Raw genomic sequence first — 25,767 nt, 5'->3', positions numbered from 1 at the left:
GTGCGGCACTAGCCTATGTAACAGTCATTTCTCAGGATACGCGACACCTGTTCGATTACTGAAGAAATTTATACGCTATAATCATAGGAATGGGGCTTAACAGACGTACACAGTTATACTTCTTGATGGAAACGGTAAGCTAACATTAGGAATATTTCAGTGAACTATATACAAGTCATTTGTATTCTCTTAGAAAGTTGAGTAATTATTCCTTACAATCAATTACCAATATTGATCGCACAATAAATTTTAGCTTACCCAATACAATTTTATTAATCGGGCGGAGTTGATCTCTAAGCTCTTATACTAAACATATTAATGTTGAGGAAATACGCGTTTAATCTTACGTGGAGCGTACGCGATCTAGCAAGAATATAAAATGAATCTCAAACTACTACGCAGCCAGCCAACAAGATGAGGCAGAAATATTTAAGCACCCGCATTATGCTGAAGTGACTTCACATCTTTCTCTGATGTACTCCGGGCACGTTCATAAAGGCCATTTATTATTCAATAAGCATATGAAACCTCACTAGCCTCAGTACGAAAGTCAACCGTTGCGAGCCCTAGTAAGTTCAACTCAACCTTAATTAACAAACGTGGACAAGGATAATTAGAAATTCCGTCAGTTTGTCCATATTAAATAAATTGCGTACTGCAGGCTATAGAAACCATTCCTTTTTTTAATTCTGCAAGAGAAGCATCAAACGAATTAAATGAAACTCGAATGGAGAAATTGTGGAGGCCTACATTGAGATCTAACCCGGCTCGCCTGAGGCCTGGCGAGGGCAAACCCCTCCCGTACCTGCTGTGCTCAGTTGAATCACGACCAAGAATCAATGCTTTCTTTCCAAAGTTGAATCGAGAATTTTCTTCTTTTCAGTTAGAAAAATATTTTGAATCTAAGAAAAAAAAAATAGTAGAAGAGAAACTTCTCGAAGATGTTGGGGAGATTCAAAATAGAGATGGAGAACTAAGCACGCAGATGGCGAACTGCATGGAAAAAAGCAAGCTACACAACTCGTGGGCTTTAATTCGACGAAAGTATACATGAATTTTACGAAATATGGCGGAAAGTCATTCAAGTCACGGATTGGACTCTGTCTGAATACAATCAGATAAGAAGATCGATGGTATACGTACAAGGGCAGTGCAGAATGTTCATTTATTATAAATGATTCCAAAAATGGAATCGGGAGAATTAAAAACAAAAATTTGGTTCGTATTTAGTGTTAATTAATAATTTTGTACAAAATAATCAATTCGGCGATAAAGTAGCATTAATTTCTGACAATTACTTGGTTCATTCACCTTGGGCCATCGATTGCTTTTCAAATCAATTCAAATATACAATCAATTCGCCATAAATAAATGGAATTCTATAAAACATATGTTCAACGAAATATTAAAATAATACATAGTCCTAAGTCATTTCCAATTGCAAATAGAGCCCCAGATTTGCGCCAATGACCGCCAACAATTGATCGGTAGTTATTAACACATCCACAATTTTCAGCCGTGTTGTACAGTACCAATGTAAAAATTCATCTGCTCTAGTATTGAAAGGTTAATTAAGATTAGCCGGACCGGTCTGGTTCTCAAATGAGTTTCGCGTGCAAGTCCTTAGGGATAAAGAAAGAGGACTAATGGGAGAGACGGACACCTGAGCAAAGGCACGGAGCTGTACAGCCATCAGGGTTCAATCAAATTAGGGAAGGCGAGCCTGTAGCGAAGTTTAGTGATGTCCCCTGAGATACAACGCCGAGTTTTATGATGAGGACGTGTTTGCATTTTCTTCTACGAGAAGCATGCAAGGCATTTGCGGCGGCGCATCAAAACTTTTAATTTAATGAGTGGTCTTAGAAAGTTTATACTGCTGGGAAGGTCACCAGAGATCAAAATCGGTAACAAATGGAATATGGTTTGTGTAATTGACACATATTAATGGAAAGGCAGAGAGAGTAGGTCTTTTTTTTCTGAAGAAAAATTTCCTCAAACAGCTGTAGTGTCGAGAAATTTTACTCAACTTCCAAGCAGCTCACAGAATATTTGCAGGTAAAGCTGCGAAGCCGTGAGGTGAAGTAATGTAGGCACTAACCAAGATAGAAAATAAAAAACGATCAAGCAAGCACAGTAAGGAGAAAATTCTAATGACCGAACTTACCCATCCGTCAGTGAGTTTAATGGGAACGACTCACGACTATTTGTATAAGCAAAACTATAATGCATCAGAGAGCGTAGAAAGTTAGGTACTTCAATTTAATTATGGGACGCCAGGAGAAAATAATTGGAAGTGTTTTTAAGAGCATGGGCTGCTTCCATATCCATATCACAGCAACAATAAAGATATTAAATAATTTTACCAACTAAGTTCTTGCAGGAAATAAGAAATATAGCAGGTAGCTGAATGGTGCAAATATCAACACTAGAAACTATGCATGCCGCCGACACTACTTCGAGTAAAACTTGTAATGAAAGGAAAAGGACATGCATAGATAACAGATGGCGTTAGCTATGCCGAACGTCATGTAGTAATGGGAAAGTGTCTCTGACTATTCATTCAATTTGAATAATAAATAATAATATTTGTAATACAATTAATATTAATAATAATATTTGAAAATTATAATAATAATAATATTATCATATCAAATAATAATAATATTTGAGTGAATAAAATCTTACTATTTTATTCACTCAAAATTTGGGTCAAAATTTTACGGATATCGGCTATTTGATTGTCAATATTTCCTCTTCTTCTTCCTGTACAACAGAGATTCTGTCGTTAATTCTAAGAGAGTCGAAAAGGGACACGAAGAGCATGGAAAAAATTTATATTATACAAGTCTAGGAAAGGGCATTCAGCATAATACAAACAAAATGGGCACATAATTTGAATAATAACGCAATATTTGAATAGAGCGGGAAGAAAGATAAAGCGAAAAAAGTGCCAGAACGTTACATGATTACTTGATTAGGTTTTATGTGTAAGGATCTCAATCATCACAGTAGTCACGAATATTACAATGATATTGGCGATTTTTGGTAAAGTGGTTGGATAAAAGCATTATTCTCATGCATAAGAACGTAACCGATGTATTTGAATGAATTAAGCCATTTTCATTGCCACATGCAACGAAGAGACAAAGTCACAGTAAATGAACGTCATACCGGTAATTGGTAACAGTGATTCCCCAAATTCAAAAATATAGTTGGATCAATCATGCTATCTGTGCACAAGGAGCAACTTCATCGACAAACATAGAAAACTTTAGTCGAACGCTTCGGTATAGCAATCAGTCAACTCCAGCGACAATTCGAATTGGCTCCGCGACAACTTAATCCTTCCATTAGACCCGAGCATTCATTTACCAATTTGGCCTGAAGCCCAATTACAATCGACTCGGTTACCAGATAACCCAATTCCCAAATTGAAGTTTATATAATTTCATAGAAAATACAATCTCGTGCTCAAATTAATCGCGAAATCCAAGCGTTAAATTATGGCACAATCGCTGAGTGAAATTTTTTAATGCACACGGGACGGAAGGTACCAACTCATCAAGAATAGTCAGCCTTGCAAAAAATATCCCCCGAAAAACTGTGTTAGTTAGTAACAATACAGCAACTAACAGAACAGTAATTAAAAAAAATGTAAACGTAGACGACAAAGTAGAACGCGCATGAAGATTGTTGAACTAACTATATATATTGCAGGCGGATAGTTCCAAATGTTTAAACTTCTGTTGAACAGGTCAAAACGGAGGTAAAATAATATGCGTTTAAAAATTACTTTTTAAAGACAACACTACCAAAGAATCCAGTGTCTCCAATCTCACAAATGTACAATGAATTTCTCATTTAATTTTCAAATTAAAAATTTAGTTTTTCAATTTTTTTTAATATATCAATTTTTTAATATATAATTTTTTCAAAATTATTTATTCTGTTAATTGATTCATGCATTGCCTCTGACTTCACACAAGTGTGCAAAATTTCAGATCAATCAGACAGGTAAAAGTGTGTCAAATATCAGTTATAAGATTTGTAGCTGGCAAAATTATTTTTTTTAATTTTTTAATATTAAAAAATTTTTTTTTTAATTTTTAAAATCTTTTATTTTGACATTTGATTCATGCATTGTCTCCAACTTTACACAAGTGTGCAAAATTTCAGATCGATAGAATAAGTAGAAGTGTATTAAATTTTGATTACAAGATTTGTAGCAGACAGACAGACAGACAGACAGACAAGAAGTGAAGTTAAAGAGAAGTGTTGTAAAAACGATAGAAAATCGAATGGTCGCGAGTGCAGGGTAACTACATTTCGAGAGGGAAAAGTCCAGCGACACGGGATATCAAAAATGGCACTAGGCTGGAGGCAGCAAAATAATTAGCATTACATTTTACGAAGAGGAGTGAAACCCTGGGTCAAAATTCCACACACGCGGGCCAGCAAAGCAAGTTTTCAGGGACGCGAGGGCCGCAGATCATAACGGACCAGCCGCCTCGAGCATTCGGTCAGACGCAGGTTGTGATTTGCAGCCAAGCGCGGTAGGCATTAAATGGGAACCAAAAATACATGCGCTTTCACAGTGAATCTAATAGCACATACTCCAGCGCTGACTGGCGAATACAGATGTGTATTGTCGTAGAAACAAGAAATTACTGCACCTAGTTATAAAATTGTTAGATTAATATAGGTACTCTTGGTGCCATTAAATGAAACAGATTCGCATTCGCTAAACAATTTAAATATACTCCTTAAATTATATGCCGACACAGAAAACAAAATTGAACTGAATAATAATTTGTAACTAAAATATAACAAGAATGTAATACAAAATAAGGAGGTATTTATGTACTAAAACACATTGACTACGATATGGCAAGGATATTCCATCTGAAAACCCCAATGAAATTAGTCTCACGAACTAAAAAGCTGTTACACTAATAATTATCGCTCGAATACTGCACAAGGAACATCCGCATCCCCAGCCATGAAAAGAACGGCGTCATCAGAAGAGTTCGCGCAAAGATTTTTCTCTTTTAGCGGTTGACTGGTCAATGCAACGACATAAGATTTATTTGGAAAAAACGGAGAGAATGGATTCAAGAAGACTTAAATGGGCTAAAAAATCGGAAAATAGCGTTAAAAAAAGAGCGGAAATCCACTTCGAAGTGACTATACCTAGAGAAAAATCTTCAATGGATCGCATTGCAGTTTGGAAATTAGAGTTTGGATAAACTATCACAATAGTTCATTTGATCAGCGAAGGTCAGTCATGATGAGGAAACTTGTCCTGATTCCCTTAACCTTGATTGATCCATGCCAGGCGCAGTAATAGGTGTAGAAGTAATTACATGTCAGATAATAGTCATTGCAAAAGTTAACGTAAAGTAAGGCAAGGTCACAATGACTGTCGTCCGTCAGCGCACCGGATAGCGCCATGTCACGGAGCGTGATCGGGAAGTGCACTACGCCCACGGCGGCATGCCAGGCGGTAGAGCAGATCAGCGTCCGCACAACTCGCTGTGTCCACGCTATAGAGCAGTTTACTTAGACGAGCCTATTAAATCCTTCACACTATACATATCAAGTGAAAAATGTCATCATTGGCAATAAGTTCGAGCAAAAAGCTGCAGCGGGGACAAAATCAGTAGAGGGCAAGCTGGTAGCTGATGTTATTTATGAAATATTAATAAAAATAAGACTAACTCCACACAATTATCAGTGCAAATACATGATCGTTTTAATAACATGGCGCAACCATAAAGAACCGAACATGGCTGCAATGCAATTATAATTCAATAGCGCAGGTAGAAATAAGAGCATTTTTGCACACGACGGCTTGTAAAATACGATACGACTGATATAAAAAAATTATCCCACAATACAGGAGTAGAATTCCTCTAATTTCGTATCGTGTAAATGCAGGCATCGTTCTTCTCGAATCATTGGACTCCGATGATGGAAAATAATTCGGAAATAATTTCCGATGGAAAATAATTCAGCACTAAGTTCAATCATTGATAGGAATCCACTCTCTCTATTGCAAGACCATTTAACGATGTCTGATATTCGCGTGCAGCGAAGAATTCGGCAGTCTTGACATGCGTAGCTATAGGCATCCAGTCCCTTTCTTTCAAATGTTGGTAGTTAGAAAGTTGCTTACTTTGTGTCTTCAACAAAGTATAAAATACGAATCATATAGCACGCAAAAACCTGCCAGTTCAACTAAACTTCCGCATGAGGCAGTAAAAACTACAGCCTACATCGCCATCGAAACTTTCGCTGGAGCATCGCTATAAAATTTAGAAAATTTGCTCAATACCAACAGTAACACCGCGATAGTATATCAACAGTTCAGGAAAAAATTCTTGTCGCTCTCTCAAGACAACGATTTCAATCGGAGTTACAACAGCTTTCGATAGCCTTTTTAACCAGATTTGGATTTGGACAAACCAATTAAATTTTCAAAGATTTTTCTCACACACGTCACACAATCTTCCGAAAACAATAATAATGAGTAAGCGAAAATTCCAGCAAAAATGAACAGCTAGTTGATGCATGAATTCGCGAAGCCATAAAATTCAATCGCGTTAAAGAGTGGAGGAGAAAAAAGCGCGATGATGAGGGACAAAGCGGAGCGCGGTCGCAGCGCTGCAATGCGAGTTTTGGCCCACCAGCAGCATCTAATTTCCATGGAGATTGGCAGATGCATCTGACGGGCCAGGAACGCCAGCAACACGTTGGAGCTCCGCCGACTCTTCCTCGTATGGTAAGCAAGAGAGCAGCAGCGCGAAGCATTACACATGCCGGCGTTTAGGGCAGCTTAAAAGATTGCCGAGCTTCGGAAGAAGCGTCGATGCGCCAGCTTTGAGATTGTATTTCCTTACGGAAATGCTGCCACTTGATTTCAACGCGTGAAATTGAGACTGTCATCTTTCCGAAAGCTCTATGGATGAGGAAATAACAAGCAAAGCCTGTTAATTAAGTTCAACAAGCCAATACGACAAAGAAATCTGAGAAATAATCGTTCGTAGAAAAAAAAAATACAACCAATCAAACAAGAGTGAAAGTATGGTTAATGCTCACATGATGACAACGTTTGGTGGAATCTTGGTAAGCCTTATATATAACGAGAGATAAATTCAGATCAGATTGAAGGAAACGCACAAGAGGCTTTCATTCCCCTTCTATTTTCTCTTGAGCAGCGCTTATGGAAACTAAATTACAATGGCTGAAGAGCTAAAGTACAGGCCACCAACTATACACCACAAGTTCCTTCAATCACTTCTCAATATCTCAAACGCCCTCTGCAATATCTTGGACCCGTGACACCGAAAGGAAGACTTGGATATAAATTTAAAAAGTGCAAAAAAGAACGAAAGTTTACAAATTAAAAAAATATATACAGCGAGTACAATAAACTTCTCTATTCACAATCTCAAGCCTGTCATCATGAATGGAACTGGGAAGTATTAACGTGTCATGAACGAGCATCAACTTTTAGAAAATTGCGTTTTAGCCGCTTTCATTAAAACAGACAAGAAGAAAATAGATGTCTGATCACATCAGCGCCATGAGATAATTCAATGCACTCGGCAGAGAAAATAGATAGCTTGCTTCGTCACATTTCAGTTAACAAGACAAATACATCACTCCGTCATATATTACAGTAAAAATACCTTAATGCTAAAGCGACTTTTATGTCAGAAACAAGATGTGCAGTTACAAAACAACCCAAATCAACGACAGTGTAATCACACTGTGCATCACAGCCAACTAGAACGTCATTTACAAGATACACGAAATCGTTAAATCCATAAAATGGTACAAAAATAAATAGCAAAAGAGCGCGTTGAAAATATAGACCGCACAGAGCTGCTGATCCTTGCGTCCCACAACAGAGATTTCGATGGCAACAGAAAAACAAGCAAAGGCCAACCAAGCTCAGTTCGCATCGACAATCGATGAAACTTAGCGAGCCGCTCAGTCCCTCAATCTGAGCCAGCTCTTCAGAACAACTACTCGCGTAAACATGGAGATTCAAAGCTAAAACCACGCAGCCACACGAGTAGCCAGGCTGAACTGTATTTTCTGTGTTTACGATTAAGGCAGCTACGTTCCTGTCCAAGTATTCAAGGGCTGCGAGTCTCATGAGAAGTTTGTATGGGCTTTGATTCTGAGCCAATTAGTCCTGTGGAACAATTGAATGTCATATCAAAGCATTATAAGATCCGTAAATACATTGATTCGGAGGGACTGACAATGAGATCAAATTTCAACTAAACAATTTTAATGGAATTTATCATATGAGCCGATGCTTTTTAGATTATTATGAACTAGAGCACAAATTCTGTGTAATGGCCGTGTACTTTCAAAAGGATGAATAACACGTCGGCTGACAAAACGAGCTGAAATGAACGCTGAGTGTGTAAAATATTCACGACAGAGCAAGGACCTCCAGCTACTGCTGAATTTTGTACACGGACGGTCGAATCACATGGAAAATTAAACTTCGCGCAGCTCCGTTTTCAGCACGGGTTGAAAGCATTCAATAATTCGACCGATTGATTCAAGAGGAATCGTTTGACTTATAAATCGTATTCACAAATAACATTTGAAGAGTAACTGAAGCAACATAATCTCCTAAGCATGAATTTTTAAGAATAACTTTTAGAGCAAATCTTATTTTGATCATTCAAATTCTGAACTGATTCCCAAGAACGTTAAGTAAATATCTCTGAAGTAATATAAACCTACAATGAAAATTTAAAATTACTATTCCAATAATTACTGGTCATTGTTTGAAGCTCATTAATAACTTCCGGGTTTAATCAATTGAAATTATTATCCTTCGGACTCAGGGATCACAGCGGCAACTCACATGGTGATATAAATGTAAATTTAATTATGGCGTCTCTCGCTTACCATAGATTATAATTTAGGAACATTGAGTAGATGTCATTTTCATACTATGTAAACCTTACCAACGTAACTTAACTTTAACGTTGACTCCGATTGCTTCTTCTTGTACTATTATTTCATTGTTTGTACTATTATGAAATACACAAATTGGGGTTTTATAACGATTTTTTATTGATATTAAGCATTCTAATACCGAAATAACAAGTTAATAAATCCGAACTAGTATGGTAAAATCTATTTGTCAGACGGTCATTGTTCTGGACAAATTCCGCCATTCGGTTTTTCAATTGTGTTGGCCAGCTAAAATTTATGATGCGGGTACTTCCTACTTAAATTTAAAAAACTGCAAAAAAATGAAATTTTTACACAAGAACCTACATATATATTAGTATATATTAAGCCGTTTTTTAGGCCATCTGGCAACCCTGATATGTACCACTTCATCCTGGAGAAATAACCACACCTCGTGGTTATTATTAGCCAACGTGTTACTTAAAATTCCATTTTGTTAACATAGTCAGTTGAAATTTCAACAATAAATATCAAACACCATGCCGCACAATTCATGGAACATCCCTTTTGGAGGGATACTCCAGACATAAAGACATCTTTAACGATTCAATTCATATTTACTACACCAGTAAAGTAATTATATTTAAATTCATGAACCCACAACTAAACATACATCAACGGACTAGCAACAAGGTAAAGTAAATTGCACAAGGCCGACTCAAAAGAAATAATTTATCTTGAATTCATTATCGTAAACATTTTACATCGTGAATATTCACCGCCGCCGAAGCCATTTCTGAGTTGCACTCATGTCAGCAAGTGAGAATATGCGAGAGCAACAGGTAAAATGCACTCATGTCAGCAAGTGAGAATATGCGAGAGCAACAGGTAAAATGCACTCATGTCAGCAAGTGAGAATATGCGAGAGCAACAGGTAAAATGCACTCATGTCAGCAAGTGAGAATATGCGAGAGCAACAGGTAAAATGCACTCATGTCAGCAAGTGAGAATATGCGAGAGCAACAGGTAAAATGCACTCATGTCAGCAAGTGAGAATATGCGAGAGCAACAGGTAAAAAATGAATAGAAATAAAATCGAACCGTGGCACGAAGCTACAACTAATCGAGTCGCACGTCTGGCGTCGCAGCCTCATAGCAGATTGCAAGTGCATACTATCTGCAAGTAATTACCTTTGTGGCCCAAAATACTCGCGTTTGGGGAGCGAATGCGCCCACCCAAATACGCATGCAAATGAGATACTGGCTCGATCAGATGCGACTAATCTCATTATATGTATAACTACAGCACGCAAATCGTTCTCGTTATCGCGACACAGCGCATCCACAGCTCATTATACACCGAATGGGAATGTTGCAGTGACGAGACTGTGATTGATCAGTTTTAGGACATTTTTTAAGGTTACGAATGACACTAAAGCACCATTAGTGGCCATCAGAGCATCAGAGCAAGCTGAGCTTTCCAGAAGGCGCAGAAAGTGCAATATTTTTCACGTGGTAGGCCAAAAATTGTGAGGGCTTTTTACCCGGGACCTCCGGAAAGTGCGATAGAAGCGTGGCTAAAATTTACGGTCTTTTCTTGCGAAGTGAAGTAAAGAGCAGGGTTTACCAGTGAACAGGCATTGGTGTTGAGCGCTAATCTTGGTTTAGTAGCGAGGCACTCACTTGCGCTTCCAGACTTTCAGGTTACATAAATCATGTGTAAATTTTGTTCTAAAGCACATTAACTCAATTTTAAAAATGTTTTAGGTGGGACAGAAATGAGATGACAAACAGCAAGTCACTCATGCACTGAAATGTTTTTTTTAATCAATAAGCAGAAAAGAAATGAAAATAAATTTAAAAGTACTGAAATAATACCACAGAAGAAACGCAGCATTTTAGCGACTGTATATGAATGACACGAGTGACTAGTTAAAAAACACGAAATTACCGTGAGTCATATCAGGAAATTTTCACAAGCACACTGGCAGGACGCACATCAAAAAGCGGGCGCGAATATGAGAAAAATTCTAGCGATGAAATTGGCAAGACGATGACATCAAGGCAGCGCCAGATTTGCATCGGTCTCACAGCAACGCTGGAGGGCCTCGAAGTCAGCTCTTGATAAAAATATTTTCGTCGAAATGAGATGAGACGAGCAGACCACAAAAGTAAAAAAAAAAAATACACAGGCTGAGTAAAAATAGTTGCGTTTGGTCAGTGACCATAAAATTTAAGTGCTTAATGTGGGTGAACTGATAAAGTTTAGACACATAAAAATGAGCTGAACAGCATCATAGAATGAATGTAGGAAGAAAAAAAATTAATAAGGCAACAAAACGCCGTGATATTAAGTGGTTATGATGTAGATATTGAGGCAAAAAAGTACGAGTACAATGTACGTTACGAATTTATCCTTTGACAACGACGATTTTGAGCTTTTTTATTTGTTATACGAAATTGATGAAACAACTGAGGTATAGAAATATACATTAAGAGATATCAGAAAGCGAACACCCTCTTTAATTCAAAGATTTCCCACACGATTAAGACGGCAGGGTGCAGCTGAGGGTATGTGTTCGGTGAACTGTGAACGGTGCTCAAGAAAGCGTCGCATGCATGCCATGGTTAACGCGCCGAGGTAGGGAGCGACGAGGCACCAGCAGCAGCCCAAGAGAGCGAAGAGGAAATGGCAGCATGAGGCCACCGGAGATCATGTCAACCAAATAAACAGTCTCTACATCCAACAAAAATGGCCTCCATTTCAAAGCAATGAGGATACACGAACCGATGGAAAGAATCGGACATTGAATAAGGAACTACAACGGCCATCGGTCTTTGATTCCATGGCTACCTATATAGGTACCAACTTAAGTTCTAATTTCACAGATACTAAAACAATCATGAAAAACAATGTAAAAGTAAACAATGAGAAACTAGCATCACTGTTTTGGCCCAGAAAAACAATTTTGACACGATAGAATGAGTTAACTTAAAAAAACTACATAGCAATGCTTTTATGACAGGATCAGTCACTTCTAATCGCGCAATAAATAATACCTAAAGAACTGAGTTTCTAGGAATGACTCCTGATAACTTATTAAGTCGCCTTCAAAAAATTGACGCGTGTTCAAGAATACGGACAAGCTGCGTGTAATTTTCATCTATGCAGGTGCACGTAACATCATCATACAATGGCCTGAGCATACGTGTTAGGTCATGAGTGTCGAACATCCATCGAAAATTTATGGTCTTGCCTGCTGCGAGCTTAAATTCTAATCATCCACAGTCGACACACACATATGACGCGCACACCTGCTGAATATATAAAAAGAGGAGCATTGTTTGTAAAAATTATAGATAACAAGGAGAAAGTCATTCATAGACATGTTTGCACGAAAACGCTACCGCCCAATAACTCATGAAATCCATCGTAGGCATACAAAAAAAATCAAGGTGCCATGGTCTCTTTCAGGAGCGATGCGAATGTCCTCGACTAAAGAAAAGCTGAAAGAACCCGACTGTCTGGTAACTCATGGACAATCTAAACTAAAGATGTCGAGAAGAAGAAGCTGGTTTAAACTTACACATTTGTTTTCAAAAATCGACAAAATACTCGGCAATGTGAAGGTGAGGAAATCTTTTAAGATACCGGTACGTCAGTCCTGAGTCAAATACTCAGACTACAAATTAATGGCAAAAATTGCTACATAAATATCATGGCAAGGAATAAAGTGCAGCTTACATTTAAGATGAATTTATTTGAACTTAATGCTGAAACTTTACTTCTACAAAGGAGAAATAAGGTACAAACCTGCGACTAAAAAGCACAATATCGTTCGTTATACTATTGGTTCCAGAATGCTGAAGACAGCTTGCGAAGGCGCCGGTGAAGCGTTTACGAGGGCAATTTTTGTCTTACGAGAGGGACGGAAAACGAGGGTAGCCGATAGACGGGCGTGCAGCCATTACGTCCTCCTTGAGCAAACAAGCAAGGAAACGAGCTCTCTAGGACGCTCCGTACAAACTTCAGATACAGAGACCAAGCACACTATTGGGACCGTGACGAACAAATCAAATGATCGCAATTCTGGCTGTGCAAATAATTCTTTTCGGGTCTTTTATTTTATCGAACAATTCAAGATTTCAGAGCGAAAGTCTCTACTACGTTACATTCTGTGACGAAAGTGTTTTCAGGTTTCCGCTCAACTAGAAGAGAAAACGCTCCTTTTAATGTCATATGAACAATGATTCTGGAGGGAGGTAAAAAATAACAAAGTAAGCAATGAACGTCTCCCAAGGAGTAAAAAAATTTACTTTTCATCTTTAGTTATTCGAGACTCGGCTACAGAAATTAGGCTTAGAAATTGATTGATTATGCGTTCTTTATTATCATTTAAACACAGCAATACAGCATAAAACTCATCACTTGAATCTTAATCCTTGCTCAAAAATTGAGCACACGCAATCAATTGATCTCGAATCCGCTTAACCTTTCAATAAGACCCCTCATGACAAGATAAGGCAGAAAGACCGAGGATTAATTCCACAGTCCCGAAGAAAGATGGAGATTAAGAAACCGCCATGGGATTTGCATGGGTTCCTTTTTGTCAAAGGGCCTCTGTACAGAGAATAGTTTCTCTGCACCAACAGCAGCAATATCAGAATGTGCAGATAGCGACAACAGAAGGAGCACTGAAGAAGATACTTCGAATCAGGAGCAAGACCAACACTGAGACTTCTGTCCCCACCCTAACAGAAAAATAAGGTGCACGTGCTCGTCCACAAAGGATTCTTGGAACAAATATTGCACAAGAATGTTGAGACGACGTAAAAGGGCAATGAATTCAATGCTAGGAAAGATTTTAGCTGATTAGAGGCTGTGATCAAGATCGCATTGTTTGCTTTCACACCGGTTTAATCATAAACCTGCGTAGGTCGTAACCAGAAGAAATTTTTCAGCTGAATACAATCCTAAAAAATCAACAACTTTCAAATGATACATTCAGTGAACGTAAAGTAGATACACACTGTACACATTAAGCCACCAAAAACACGCAGTGTGGCAAGAGTAAAATGAATACAATACAGTTAAGTCAAATTAGCGTCGAAATAACCAAAAGAATTTACTTCGCAGCTCCAAAAAGACGAGAAAAACCATCATGGACCAAAAGTTTCAAATTTATGGCGCGAGGGGCTAAATATTTCGTACCAACTTATTTAATTTACACCAAGTTGAAACAAAGAACACAGAAAGGATGCAGCGACGTTGAGCAGAAGGCAGGAGCAATACAGTGCGCAGGATAAGGCGTCAATGAAGCCGTTGTTGCATAAGTTGGCTGTGACCAAGAAGCAGTCTTGGTACCACACCGCACTTCGGCTGCCACACTAGAACGCCATTAGCCACATCAACCAAACCATACGCAAAGCATAAACCAACCGCTCGAGCACTGCCATCAACTAATGAGAGGCTATCAAATTGTCCACAAAAGCCAAATCGATAACTCACGATATTGGCAATAAAGCCCAGCAACGAGAACGCTAGCACAATTACACCAGCAGTCTCGCGTGTTATATCAGAAGCTTGAATGTTCAAAACAGGTTCAGTGCACTCGCGTTATTGCGCGATAACTGGAATTATTATCGAAACATTTCCAGACCAACAACTACATAAATACACGGGCTAAACATCTCCCCCAAATGAGCACATGAGGGCTTAATTCGAAATCAAATGTAGTTCAAATCAGAGCTAGTAATGCAAACAAGAACCTTGGTGACAAGTAATACAAGAGCGACAAGCAGAAGGCGTCAGGTCAGATTCATTGGAGCCTGCGTTCGCAATATATCAATGTAAGACTAACACTGTGTTTGACACAAGAACGTGTGTGACAAGACTAACACTGGGCAACGAAACAAACACCATTTTGAAAACACAACATTCCAATATTTTTGCAAATATTTTTGAAGTAACAGAAAGTTTGCGAATCGTTGCCAAAATTATTCAAACAATTCATTAGGGCATAACGGACAATACTCGCATTGAGTAACAACATTAAATAAATGATTTACATTTTGCGATGGCGATGCAATTGACCACACACACTCAGTGCGCGACAGCGCCTGTTTTAGGTGTTGAACAACACGGACAGGTCGGTGGCACACCTCGAGAATTTCTAGCGGCAGAGGCTAATTGGTGCACTTCCAAGTTGCCTGGTACAAGGCACTCGTTGACGGCGCGTTGAAGGGCTGCCAATTAGGGAGTCTCCATTAAATGCTCGCCTATCGCACCATAGATAAGAGCTTCACCACACCTCTTCGACCAATATCATTAAATTGAACGGTCAGCTAGACAGTATGACTCAAATGAGATATACGCATGGGACTCAGAACTCGGAGACAATATTTGAAATTTTTCACAAACGTGACGCCAAATCAATTGGGTTATTATTGATCTCTTCAGACGAGTTATTGCCTGGATAAGAGATGAAAGACAACTCACCAGATACTGCTTTCTTGATGAATGGGTTATACACATGCAAGACGTGACCAGAAGACTTAAATGCTGCTCTGCCAACAAAAACTTACTGCGGGAGCGTAAAAGTTAACCCCAAACTCGGCAGGACATGAACCGTTATGGGGAAGGGAGGAGATAGATTCTTGGCGATTCCGGTCATGACACGGATAAAGTTTTCAAGTCGGCGAACGCGGCACACAGGGCAAAGAGACCTGTCAAGCTAAGAGGTTGCTTCATTTTAATGGCTTGACCACATGGAGCAATTCAAGAGCCACTCAAGTTTTAGGTTGCGCAGCGCTCGTAAAAAGGCGTTAGCCATTTACCGGCCAACAGACACTTCACAAGCGAAAGTAATCCATAATGAAAAATCTAAATTGTATACCAAATTTTGTTTTTCCCTAAAGAGTAGATTAAAAATGAAGCAATAGGTAAATAAAAAATTTCTATGTCGACTAAGTGTGTAGCATTTATTGTAAGTGCAACAAGTACCAGTAAATAAAAAACACGATAAGTTGTAAATAAAAATGAATCAAAAGCATAAAACCAGGGAACACCGTACTGATTTCGTTTGAATTTTGCTCCTTATTTCACGCAGCTTATCCAATATCCAAACATCAAGCGTTCTTTCAGCAATAAAACCTTTTTACCGGGCACATTATCGATTTTAGGGATTTCACCAATTCGAACATGAAAGCGAAGGCCTCGAGAAATAGCAGGAACGAGCCCACGCACTAAAGGTTAAAGCGCCCGTGGGATTTGCTTCACATTAATCCCGTGAGCAGATGCGAATGACGGACTAATGGAGGAGGCTCAAGCAATTAATCAGCAAAGACGAGCAACCCTAGAATTCATCACATCACATACTCAGCAGAGACAAAAGTGATTGCGTCAAAGTAAACGAGTTTTGGCTGAAGTTACAATAAAAACATTAGCTCCGAAACGATAAATAAACATTCAATAAGAGCGACGGTGAAGCAAGGATTAATCCACTCCTTAGGTTGCCTAAACGGGGAAGTAATTGCTTTTAGATTAATTTTGCAGATAAAGAAGTTTATAAATAACATTGAGCAATTCATGAAGGCTGGTTCAAAATTATACATATTTTTATTTATTTATTTAAACGAAAAATTCTTAATTACTCTCATAAAATAACCATTCAGCTCTCACGAGTGTAAAGATATATAAAACAATGATGGTGCTGCGAGCCTATGAGCAACGGAGCCGAGTGATGAGCAGAACCAGATGGTGGTAGTCGACCTATCAACAAGTTGCAAGAGAGTTCAAGAGATAAAACAATTGCCATTTGCCGGAGGTTGTCGCTGGCAACTCGGCATCATGCAACGGAACTATAACGGAAGAAGCGATACGAGAGACGCCTACAAAAAACCAGCGCAGCGGGCACCCCAATTGACGTACAGGCAGAAGCTTCTACGGTCGGGGGCTGCGGTCTGTGTGCGGTTAACGAGGATTGCACAGCCGTTATACAAGCTAACGTCTACGATAGCGAACAGCGATCTAAATCAAACTGTGCCTACATGAACCAATCATTTGAAGAATGCAGATAGCAATATATAGCTGCGTAAAACGACTACAACTCTTGCATTGACATTCCGTAAAGAAGAAGCGGCTTAAGAAACGCGATACGAATAAATTAAGTTTCTTTTAGAGAAAAAAATAAAATAAAGTGGCCCAAGTCGTTAAGTATAAAAAAATGAAATTGTTGTAACAGAGCAAAAGTGGCACTAAGAGGCATATTTTAAAATTACACGCGAAAATGTGAATGATAAAGTATCGATATTTCTACGCAAAAATAAAAATATATATATAAACAACTGTTTTGCTCGCATAAAAGGACTCGACAAGAAAATGACAACTTGGTAGTGTTCATAAAAATGAAGACGAATCAGAGTCGCTCGCGAGCATTTCTGTCGTATGAGGTTGGTGCTAATTTGCAACTTTCAAGCAGCAACCAATAGGCAGGTGAAGAAAGTGAAGGGCTTTAAATATCACAGGAAACCTTCAAGTCGTGAGGAGACTGCAGAGAATGCATCACGACAGACATCATCAAGAGACTTCCCCTGCTCTTCTCGAAAGAAATTATTGTACAGAGAAGCTCAACGTGATTAACATGAGAATTTACTTTCATCCGCGATACCCGACCTCAACATTCCATGCAATACTAAATGAAACTTACGCAATCTTCTATGGAGCTCCGGCGCTTCGGTAAACAGTACAAGTATTTTCATTGGAATTAATAAACGGAAACTTTCTGCGTACTCTGGAAATTTGAAAGCAGAATATGAACCTCGAGTAAACTTAGCGATTCAACTCATTGCACAAGAGGAATGAAGACCGAGTTTTTAAATAAAAGGAGACAAGCCAAAACATGTACTACAAAAAAAAAATAAAACTCAGTACTCACTCCAATTAATGAGTGACAGAGAGCGCATTTTCTCGTCGACGAAAACGTGAAGTCACGGACGGACAGACGGACGGACGGACATGACGAGCACAATAGGGCATTTTTTCCGTAAATGAGAAAATGAGCTAAAAAGTCAGCTCAGATAGTCACCAACTAAAGTGCTAAACTCAATCACGGCATCGATTTGAGATAGTCGATTAACGATAATTTCTATTTGTTGGATAAAACTGACTCGCAAGAATAATGGCTGATCAGATATAGACTTACAGTTGCTAAAATAAACATAATCAATTCTGATTACACGATTTTCTATTCAATTTTATCGCTCCAGAATAAATAAAAAAACGGTAACATGGCCGATACTACATTATGAATAAAATTGATTTTGATCCTGCCTGCAGAACGGTTTTCTCATTACGTCGCTTACAGTTTACCTGGTTGGCGACGAGAGCACGGTTTGTCTGAACAGTTTCATAGAGCTTTTTGTTTCTGCGGTCACCGTTAGAAATTTTTTACTTGAAAAAAGTTTCTATGTGAGAGCATAGAAAATGAAGCTGTTACATTTGAAGGGACACTATAGTAACAGTGAAGGGATAGTTAAAATTTCAAAAACTCCACTCGCAATTTCTCCACAATTCTCACAGTTTCGAAGTCCAAAACTTGAGATAGCAACGACCAGCAGCGACGAATTCTTCCCTCCATGCACGAGTCCTCTAACAAGTATTCTTCATAAAGAATTCGCATACGCTATGCCATTTTCTTTACTTGATTTACATTCAACGCACAGTTTAATTCATCCTGACCTAAACCTAAACAATGCAGGCGGACTAGAACATTTGATGGGGGAAACGGCAGTGCGGTATCAAAATCATGTCTCAGTTATCGCAGGATGGCCGGGACCCAGCAAAGTTCTGGCGGCGCTATGTGCCCGTTTTTATGGTATAGTTTGAGATTGATTAATGCAGGGCAACGGTGGGAATAAGATGGGCGAAAAAAATACATGGGCGTGATAATGAGAACATTGAATTTGGCAGCGCACAAGGGATAACTTGAGATCTTATGAGCAGACCTGAATGAGCCAACGAGCTTGTTCAATGCGGAGAACTCGAGCAAATTTCGCGGGCGTAAGCCCGCGAAATGTGAATTAAAAACTTGGTCTTAGTCCTCGCCATCGCGTAGAAGGCGAGGATTTTCTTTCGCTTTAGTCAGGTAAAACCCCAAGGGGGCACTTTTTTTCAGAACTCGTGATTTCCTATATAGGCGGATCCTGACATCCTGGCCAGAAACTTTTCCCTGAAATCCGGCGCTTTTTTTCAAAAATCGAATCTTTTGAACCAACAGTCCGATTTTCATGAAATTTGCACAGCACCTAGAGAATGCTTGGGACTATCTAAAATTTTTGAACCAGATAGTGACGAGTGTTGAGAGAGATGTGCGCGGGCACGTATTTAGTATGTTTGTGTATTGTTTAAAGTAAATTTGATTGATGTGTGTTTGTTAATGTATTTTATATGTATATGTATTGTATATGTATATGTTTATTGGTTGTACGTCGTAGATTAGTAATGATTGGGGCTATGTTCTGTAATCTGGTTTGTTCTCACAACTCGTTTCAGGATAAAGTGTCCATATCACTCTAGCCACTCAAGGAACAAACACGCACATGTTAGTTTTCAAGCCTTTTAGTGCGGCGATCAATTTCGATGTGAAATTATTGAACCAAAGGCTAGAGCATCACGTCACTTTATGGGAGTTCGCATCTGTTCGACTGCTCACGAAAGCTAGAATTACCTATATCAAAGACCGAGCTAAAGGGGTCATCAAACCCTTGAAAAAAACTGAAACGAAATATATGCAGGTTACAAGATTGCCATGATTTTGAAGTTTTACTAAAATCTGCATGCTTTTTTCGTCTCAATGGGCAATGAATTCTTGGAAATAAGTATACTGATAATTATTTTACGCATCAATAACAATCGGAATTCAGTCTGCAATATATTGGTCGAACTTAGGTGCGATCATCACCATGCCAACATGATTGGGTCAACAACAAGGGTGATTATCGCAACCCAACAAGACTGGGTCAACAGAATAAGCAGCGAAATTAGGGATTTGGAACCTTATTTAAATTGAATTATGAAAACATTTTTCCGAAAAATTCCATGCAGAACTCCAGAATAACTTAGTTTTATTGACAAACCTAATTTATGATTTAGAAAGAAGTCAGCTCGCGGTGTGCACCAATGATGCTAATGATTAATGATAAGAATGTCCACTGATCTGGTAGAGATGTACTCGGTAAACGGGAGAAATAAGCGATCGATCGCGCCACAATGAAGGATCCTACCTCGCTTCAATATCAATTTGACGTTCTTATCAAGTGATTTATACGAAAAGAGATGATCAAGGGACCAGTAGAGAATTTAAATTATCCTCGGCGTTACCACGGTTATTCTAAGCCCTAAAATAACTCAGACGAGACGTCGTAATCAACAAGACGTAGTAAAGTAATCGGGGCAAAATTGGTGAAAGGATTGCACTCAGCACCTTCCAAACAAATTTCTGACGCAAGAACAAAATACGCTACAAATAATGCACTTACCTCTTCACACATGAAGAACTCAGGCCGACGAAAACTACTTTCATTTAAATATCAGAACTTAAACATATTATAATCTTCTAACTAAAAGCCAGCAAGAAAACATTTTGGAGGACGATAGCAGAGAATATTTGCATCAATGTGTTTGAGTCGGTTTTATCTGCACACTGCTAGACACAAGAGTTTTCGCATTCGCGGCACATTTTCTGAATATCAAGAATCTTTAGTGAGCAAGGGATCGCAAATCCAAGTTCCGTCAGACAGACAGCTAGTAACTATAATAACATTACACTTGAATGTTTAAAAAAAAAAATAATGGAATTCGCTGCGAAAAATCTCACCTGGTTATCGTTCTGCTGCTGTTGTTGCTGCTGCTGCTGTTGCTGTGCGGCCGCTGCAGCCGCGGCTGCGAAGTTCTGCACGGCTGCTGCTGCAGCTTGTTGCTGTTGCTGCTGCTGTTGTTGCTGCTGCTGCTGTTGCTGTGCGGCCGCTGCAGCCGCGGCTGCGAAGTTCTGCACGGCTGCTGCTGCAGCTTGTTGCTGTTGCTGCTGCTGTTGTTGCTGCTGCTGCTGTTGCAGGAGAGAAGGCGAGTCCATGGAGATGTTGTTCACCATGCTGGTGTAGTCGGCGACCGAGGCAGGGTTGTTGAAACCACCACCCGCCATGCCCACCCCACCACCGAGTCCACCAACGCCACCCAACACCGCCGCTGCGTTGTTCATCCCGCCAGCCTGCCCCATGCTCGAGCCCATACCCATGCCACCAATAGTTCCAGGCATGCCCATACTGACGCCACCCATGCCGGCCATGCTCACGCCGCCCATAGCAGCGCTCATGGACGATGGATCGAGCATGCCAGTGTGATGGTGATGATGATGGTGGTGTCCCCCCATGCCGCCCACACCATCAAAAGCCGTGTGGTCGAGGTGACCCAACATTTGCTGGGTCGTAGGCCCGCCCATCACCACACCACCAGCGACCCCAGTCACCAGTTCATCCTTCACCACGACGCCGGGCATGAGGCCCACGGGACCGCCACCCGCCACGCCGGTGTTCTTGTTCAGGTCTTCCTCTGACGGCGTGCCTTGACGGCTGTAAATCAAGCGCAGCAATAAGACAAAAATTAAAGAATAGCAATTACAACATTTGCAAAGTAGCAGTACCGTATCAATAGATATCCAGTTACATAAATAAGATTCGTCAAAAACATCAAGGTAGATCATGAATAATATGGACACGAAATGCTTAAATATTTATAATGAATTTATCGATTACTGTAAACGTTTTTTAGCTAACTTTCAAAGCGTTTCTCGGCAAGGTATAATCAACTAATGCCGTTAATAATTACATACAAGAATATTTAGATTTTAACATTGAACCAAGAGAACGCCAGCCGAGTGGAGCCCGGTGTAGGTTCCTAATAAATGATTACTTCTTAGTATGGCCGGGTTCTAATTCGAAATTATTGGTATATACAGTAGGTGCAAAAATATCCGACACAGAGGCATGTATATCGGGGCATTCTTGAGAGATGTCTCGTGAAGTCAGCCGAAAAAATTGAACCTTGAAAAATTGAATTGGAATTGAACGAAAAATTGAACCATAAGGACATGGCTAGAGCAACTCTTGCATGGTTTCAGAAGAGGGCCATTGGGTTATTGGAATGGCCAAGCTTATCACCTGACCTCAATCCGATTACAAATCTGTGGCGAAAATTGAAATTGAGGGTACAGGAGAGAGATCCAAGAAATCGTAGCAAATGAAAGAAATATACAAAGAAGAGTGGGCTAAAATTCCTATTAACATACGTTTTAATCTTGTGAATAAGTATTCTAATCGGTTAGAAGCAGTTTTGGCTGTTAGAGGTCACATGACGAAGTGTTGAGTAAATTTGTTTAGTACGTGTTGGATTCTTTTTAAACCCTTGACTTTTACCTTTTTTAACCTCGACTTTTACAAAATTGCTAGTATCAAGTCAACACTTAATGATGTTTTTGTTTTGATATAATATTTGTATTTCCCATGTAAGTTTACATTAGAATAAAGTTGGTTAATATTATTTTGTTGAATAAGCTTTAATTAAAAAAAGTTTTCCCTTTCTGTCGGATACTTTTTGCAGCCACTGTATATTTAACGACGCCGACCGTAGAGCGAAAGAATAGCCGTACCTTTCACTTATTCTATGTAATTTCACTTCAGTGAGTAGCAATAACAGATCCTGAATATGACGTTCAAGCAAACAAGTCACCAGTGGTTATTTCAAGACTGCAAGCTCCAGTACGCGTTCCTAATTTCAGTTCAGAGTAACTCTCCATCCCTTGAATATCTCTAGAAGATTTCTAAGTTTCAATGGTAGTAATAGCCAGTGTTTATAAAGGAAATTAAACAAAAAAAATTTAAGGAGAATCCCCTACTTTGAATGACGGCTCTAGTTTTCGACACTCGTGTTGGCCGAATTTATTCCTGTACATCAAAATTGAATGTATGAATTACTTAAGCTAACTAAATATGACCTAATAAAGATAATTCCAAGTACGTAATCAACTCACTTGAAGCCTTTATCGTCATCAAGGCCGTTCTGAACGATGCCGTTGGGTTGTCCGCTAAGGTTGCCGTTCTCGACATCCTTCTTGTTGGGGTCGTACGGGGAGGCGGGCTTGTCTTTCTTATCCTTGCCGGCTTCACTTGAACCATTCTGCTCAAATTGATATAGATTACTTAGCAACTCGATCAACGCAAGTCTGAACTCCATCTGCGAACCATCTCAATAAGTAGAGGGCGTCACGGCATGCGTATAACTCCACTTATATGTTGAATAACATAATTGATAATATATTTTCAATAATTTTAAAATATTCAATTCGAGCACACAATCCGAACATACAAGTCAGTTTTGGGCACACAATGAAGAAGCCAACTAAAACGAGATTCAATGCAGGACAACAAAGCTTTAAGAAAAATCAGGAAAATTTGAAACGTCACAAACCACCCTGTCTCAATTAAAGATTCTAGACATGCCCACGGTAAAAACCAAGATGTTCTGATCAATTAGAAAAATAGACAGTTTACATATGATTGTGATATTTGAAAAATGACAGATTTAGAAAACGTGAAAATGAAGACATGGGAACGAGTGCAAATAAAATAACTAATCAAATAATAATACATTAGAAAAAGAAGTCAACGTCCGGGTCATGTTGCTATACCAGCCTTATTCATAACTATCACTAGTTGTCCATATGAAGGTTCACAAAAAACTGTCATATGAAACCTGATACGACGAAAGAAACATTTTTAAAATGACTGATTGGCAAGGAGTAAAAAATCGGCTACTGATAAAGAAGCCTCTTTTTTATATGTTCATTTTTTCATTTGTTCTGTTATCCATTTCTCGTTCTTTATTGAAACAAAAAATGAAGAACGCTCGTCGTTCATAAGAAAGAAGAAAATATCAATGAGAGTCAAATGTAAATAGACAAGTATTAGTATAGATAGTACGAGGTCTTACACGGAGAGAGAGGTTAGCCATGCTTCTGTCGATATCCTTGGTGCCGGTAGGCGAGGACCCCAGCAGCTGCTCGACCATCTTGACGACGCCCGTGCCGTCCGTGACGACGTGGCGGGTGGAGTGCACCTCACCACCGCCCCCACCTGTAGCGCCACCACCAGGACGACCCATCACCAGACCACCGCCCACCCCGTGCTCTGCAATAACGAAATAATATAACTCAGTACTCACTGTATTGAGTGACAGAGAGCGCATCTTCTCGTCGACGAAAACTTGAGGTCACGGACGGACGGACGGACATGGCGAGCACAATCGTGCATTTTTTCCATAAATGAGAAAATGCGCTAATGAAATTAGCACGAAGATAGGTTTAGCTCCAGCGTCGCCTTGGACTGCTACGTCCAAAACACATACTAAGGGTGCTTATAGAAAGCTTCTGAGTTCATTTCGTGCTCAGCCAACAAGAAGCCTGCATATTTCTACTAAAACTTTATACATAATACTATGTACAGTTTCTACGCAAATCAAAGACATTCCGTTTCGTAAAAAAAGGTACAAATTAAAAGATTAGAAGAATTTCAACATCGCCAACGGTAATACATAAGTAGTCTACGGTACATCTCAGCATGAAGGGATATATATGCAATATAAATGAGTCTAGGTTTAGTAAGTTAGATATTGAAGTGTTTAAATGAAATGGTTGTCACATTTCCACGGTCCTATCTATTGTTGTGTATGCGTAAGACTCTTACAACAACAGCCTGCAATCAACTAATCAAAATTATTCCATTGTACTGACAAGAAATCGTTAAGCATAACTAAATTGCGTAAGTTTGGCTCGTTTTATTATTCAGTGCATCTTTCTACCTCCTATATCGACCTATCGACATAAAAAATTGAACATTCTAAGATATGAACATCTACTATCTTAAGAGTTACTAATTTTTTTATTCAAGAAAGATCAGCCGAAAACAGATATTCAAGAGCTCAGCGGAGGCTTAAAAATAGCATTGTTTTCAGCAGGAAATTTATTCTCAAGAAAAAAAAACAATACATACAAAAGATTTCTTTATAGGTAGTAAAAGTAAATTAAATCCTTCTTAACGAGGAAACACGACGCTTAATTAGGCTAGTTAAAAAACGATGAAAACTCCTTTGACTCGAAATATAATTTGTAATACCTACTAATAAATTTAGAGCTGCTGTTATTATTACCATAGTGGTGCTGCGGCTGATGTTGCTGGCCAGGATGACCGCTGCTGTCGGTGCTCCAGGCTGCATTTCTCCAGGTCTGCTCAGCAGCAGAGTTGAAGATGTGGTTAGCAGCGCCAGCCTTGCTTGAGGAGCCACCGTCCGCCTTGCTCCCCTCTTCTCCTCCAGCGCACCACAAGTTCTTCATAGGAGTGATCTGCAATACAATACGAAGATTAACACATAATCGATGTTGGAAGAGGAATCCCTTTTCCCTTTCAGTACATAGAAAAAAATTCCCTAATATTGTTTGAAAGGAGAACTCAGAGAAAATTCCCTAATTCATGGTTTGAAAGAAAAATTCATAAAGAGACGCTCACAAGTTTTTGCATCCGCAGATGAAATATTTTCAACAATTCGCCCGAGTTGAGTGAAATTAAAAACATATCATTTATCATATAAACTGGGAACAATTTAAGGAAACGATTCATAATTCAATACGTGAATTATCCAGCATAAATTAATTCATGTCTATAATTCACCGACTAACGGTATACATCCTCGACACGTTCAGCTGCACAAGCACG

At 39.2% G+C, this 25,767-nt stretch overlaps 1 protein-coding gene across 1 annotated transcript in view; it reads right to left on the bottom strand.

Moving 5' to 3' along the window:
* The window catches only part of LOC108670390 (maternal protein pumilio), a 61,954-nt gene that overhangs the window by 6,394 nt on the left and 29,793 nt on the right, over positions 1-25,767 (bottom strand). Inside the window, exons 4-7 of the mRNA XM_018157859.1 lie at positions 25,205-25,397; positions 23,990-24,186; positions 23,031-23,176; positions 20,823-21,573 (exon numbers count right to left, since the gene is read on the bottom strand). Coding sequence (XP_018013348.1) covers positions 20,823-21,573; positions 23,031-23,176; positions 23,990-24,186; positions 25,205-25,397 — 1,287 coding nt within the window. The remainder of the gene's footprint in view (positions 1-20,822; positions 21,574-23,030; positions 23,177-23,989; positions 24,187-25,204; positions 25,398-25,767) is intronic.

The sequence above is a fragment of the Hyalella azteca genome, unplaced genomic scaffold (assembly GCF_000764305.2).
Source record: "Hyalella azteca isolate HAZT.00-mixed unplaced genomic scaffold, Hazt_2.0.2 contig9014, whole genome shotgun sequence".
NCBI classification, from domain to species: Eukaryota; Metazoa; Arthropoda; class Malacostraca; order Amphipoda; family Hyalellidae; genus Hyalella; species Hyalella azteca.
This window is presented reverse-complemented; position numbering and strand designations above follow the sequence as displayed.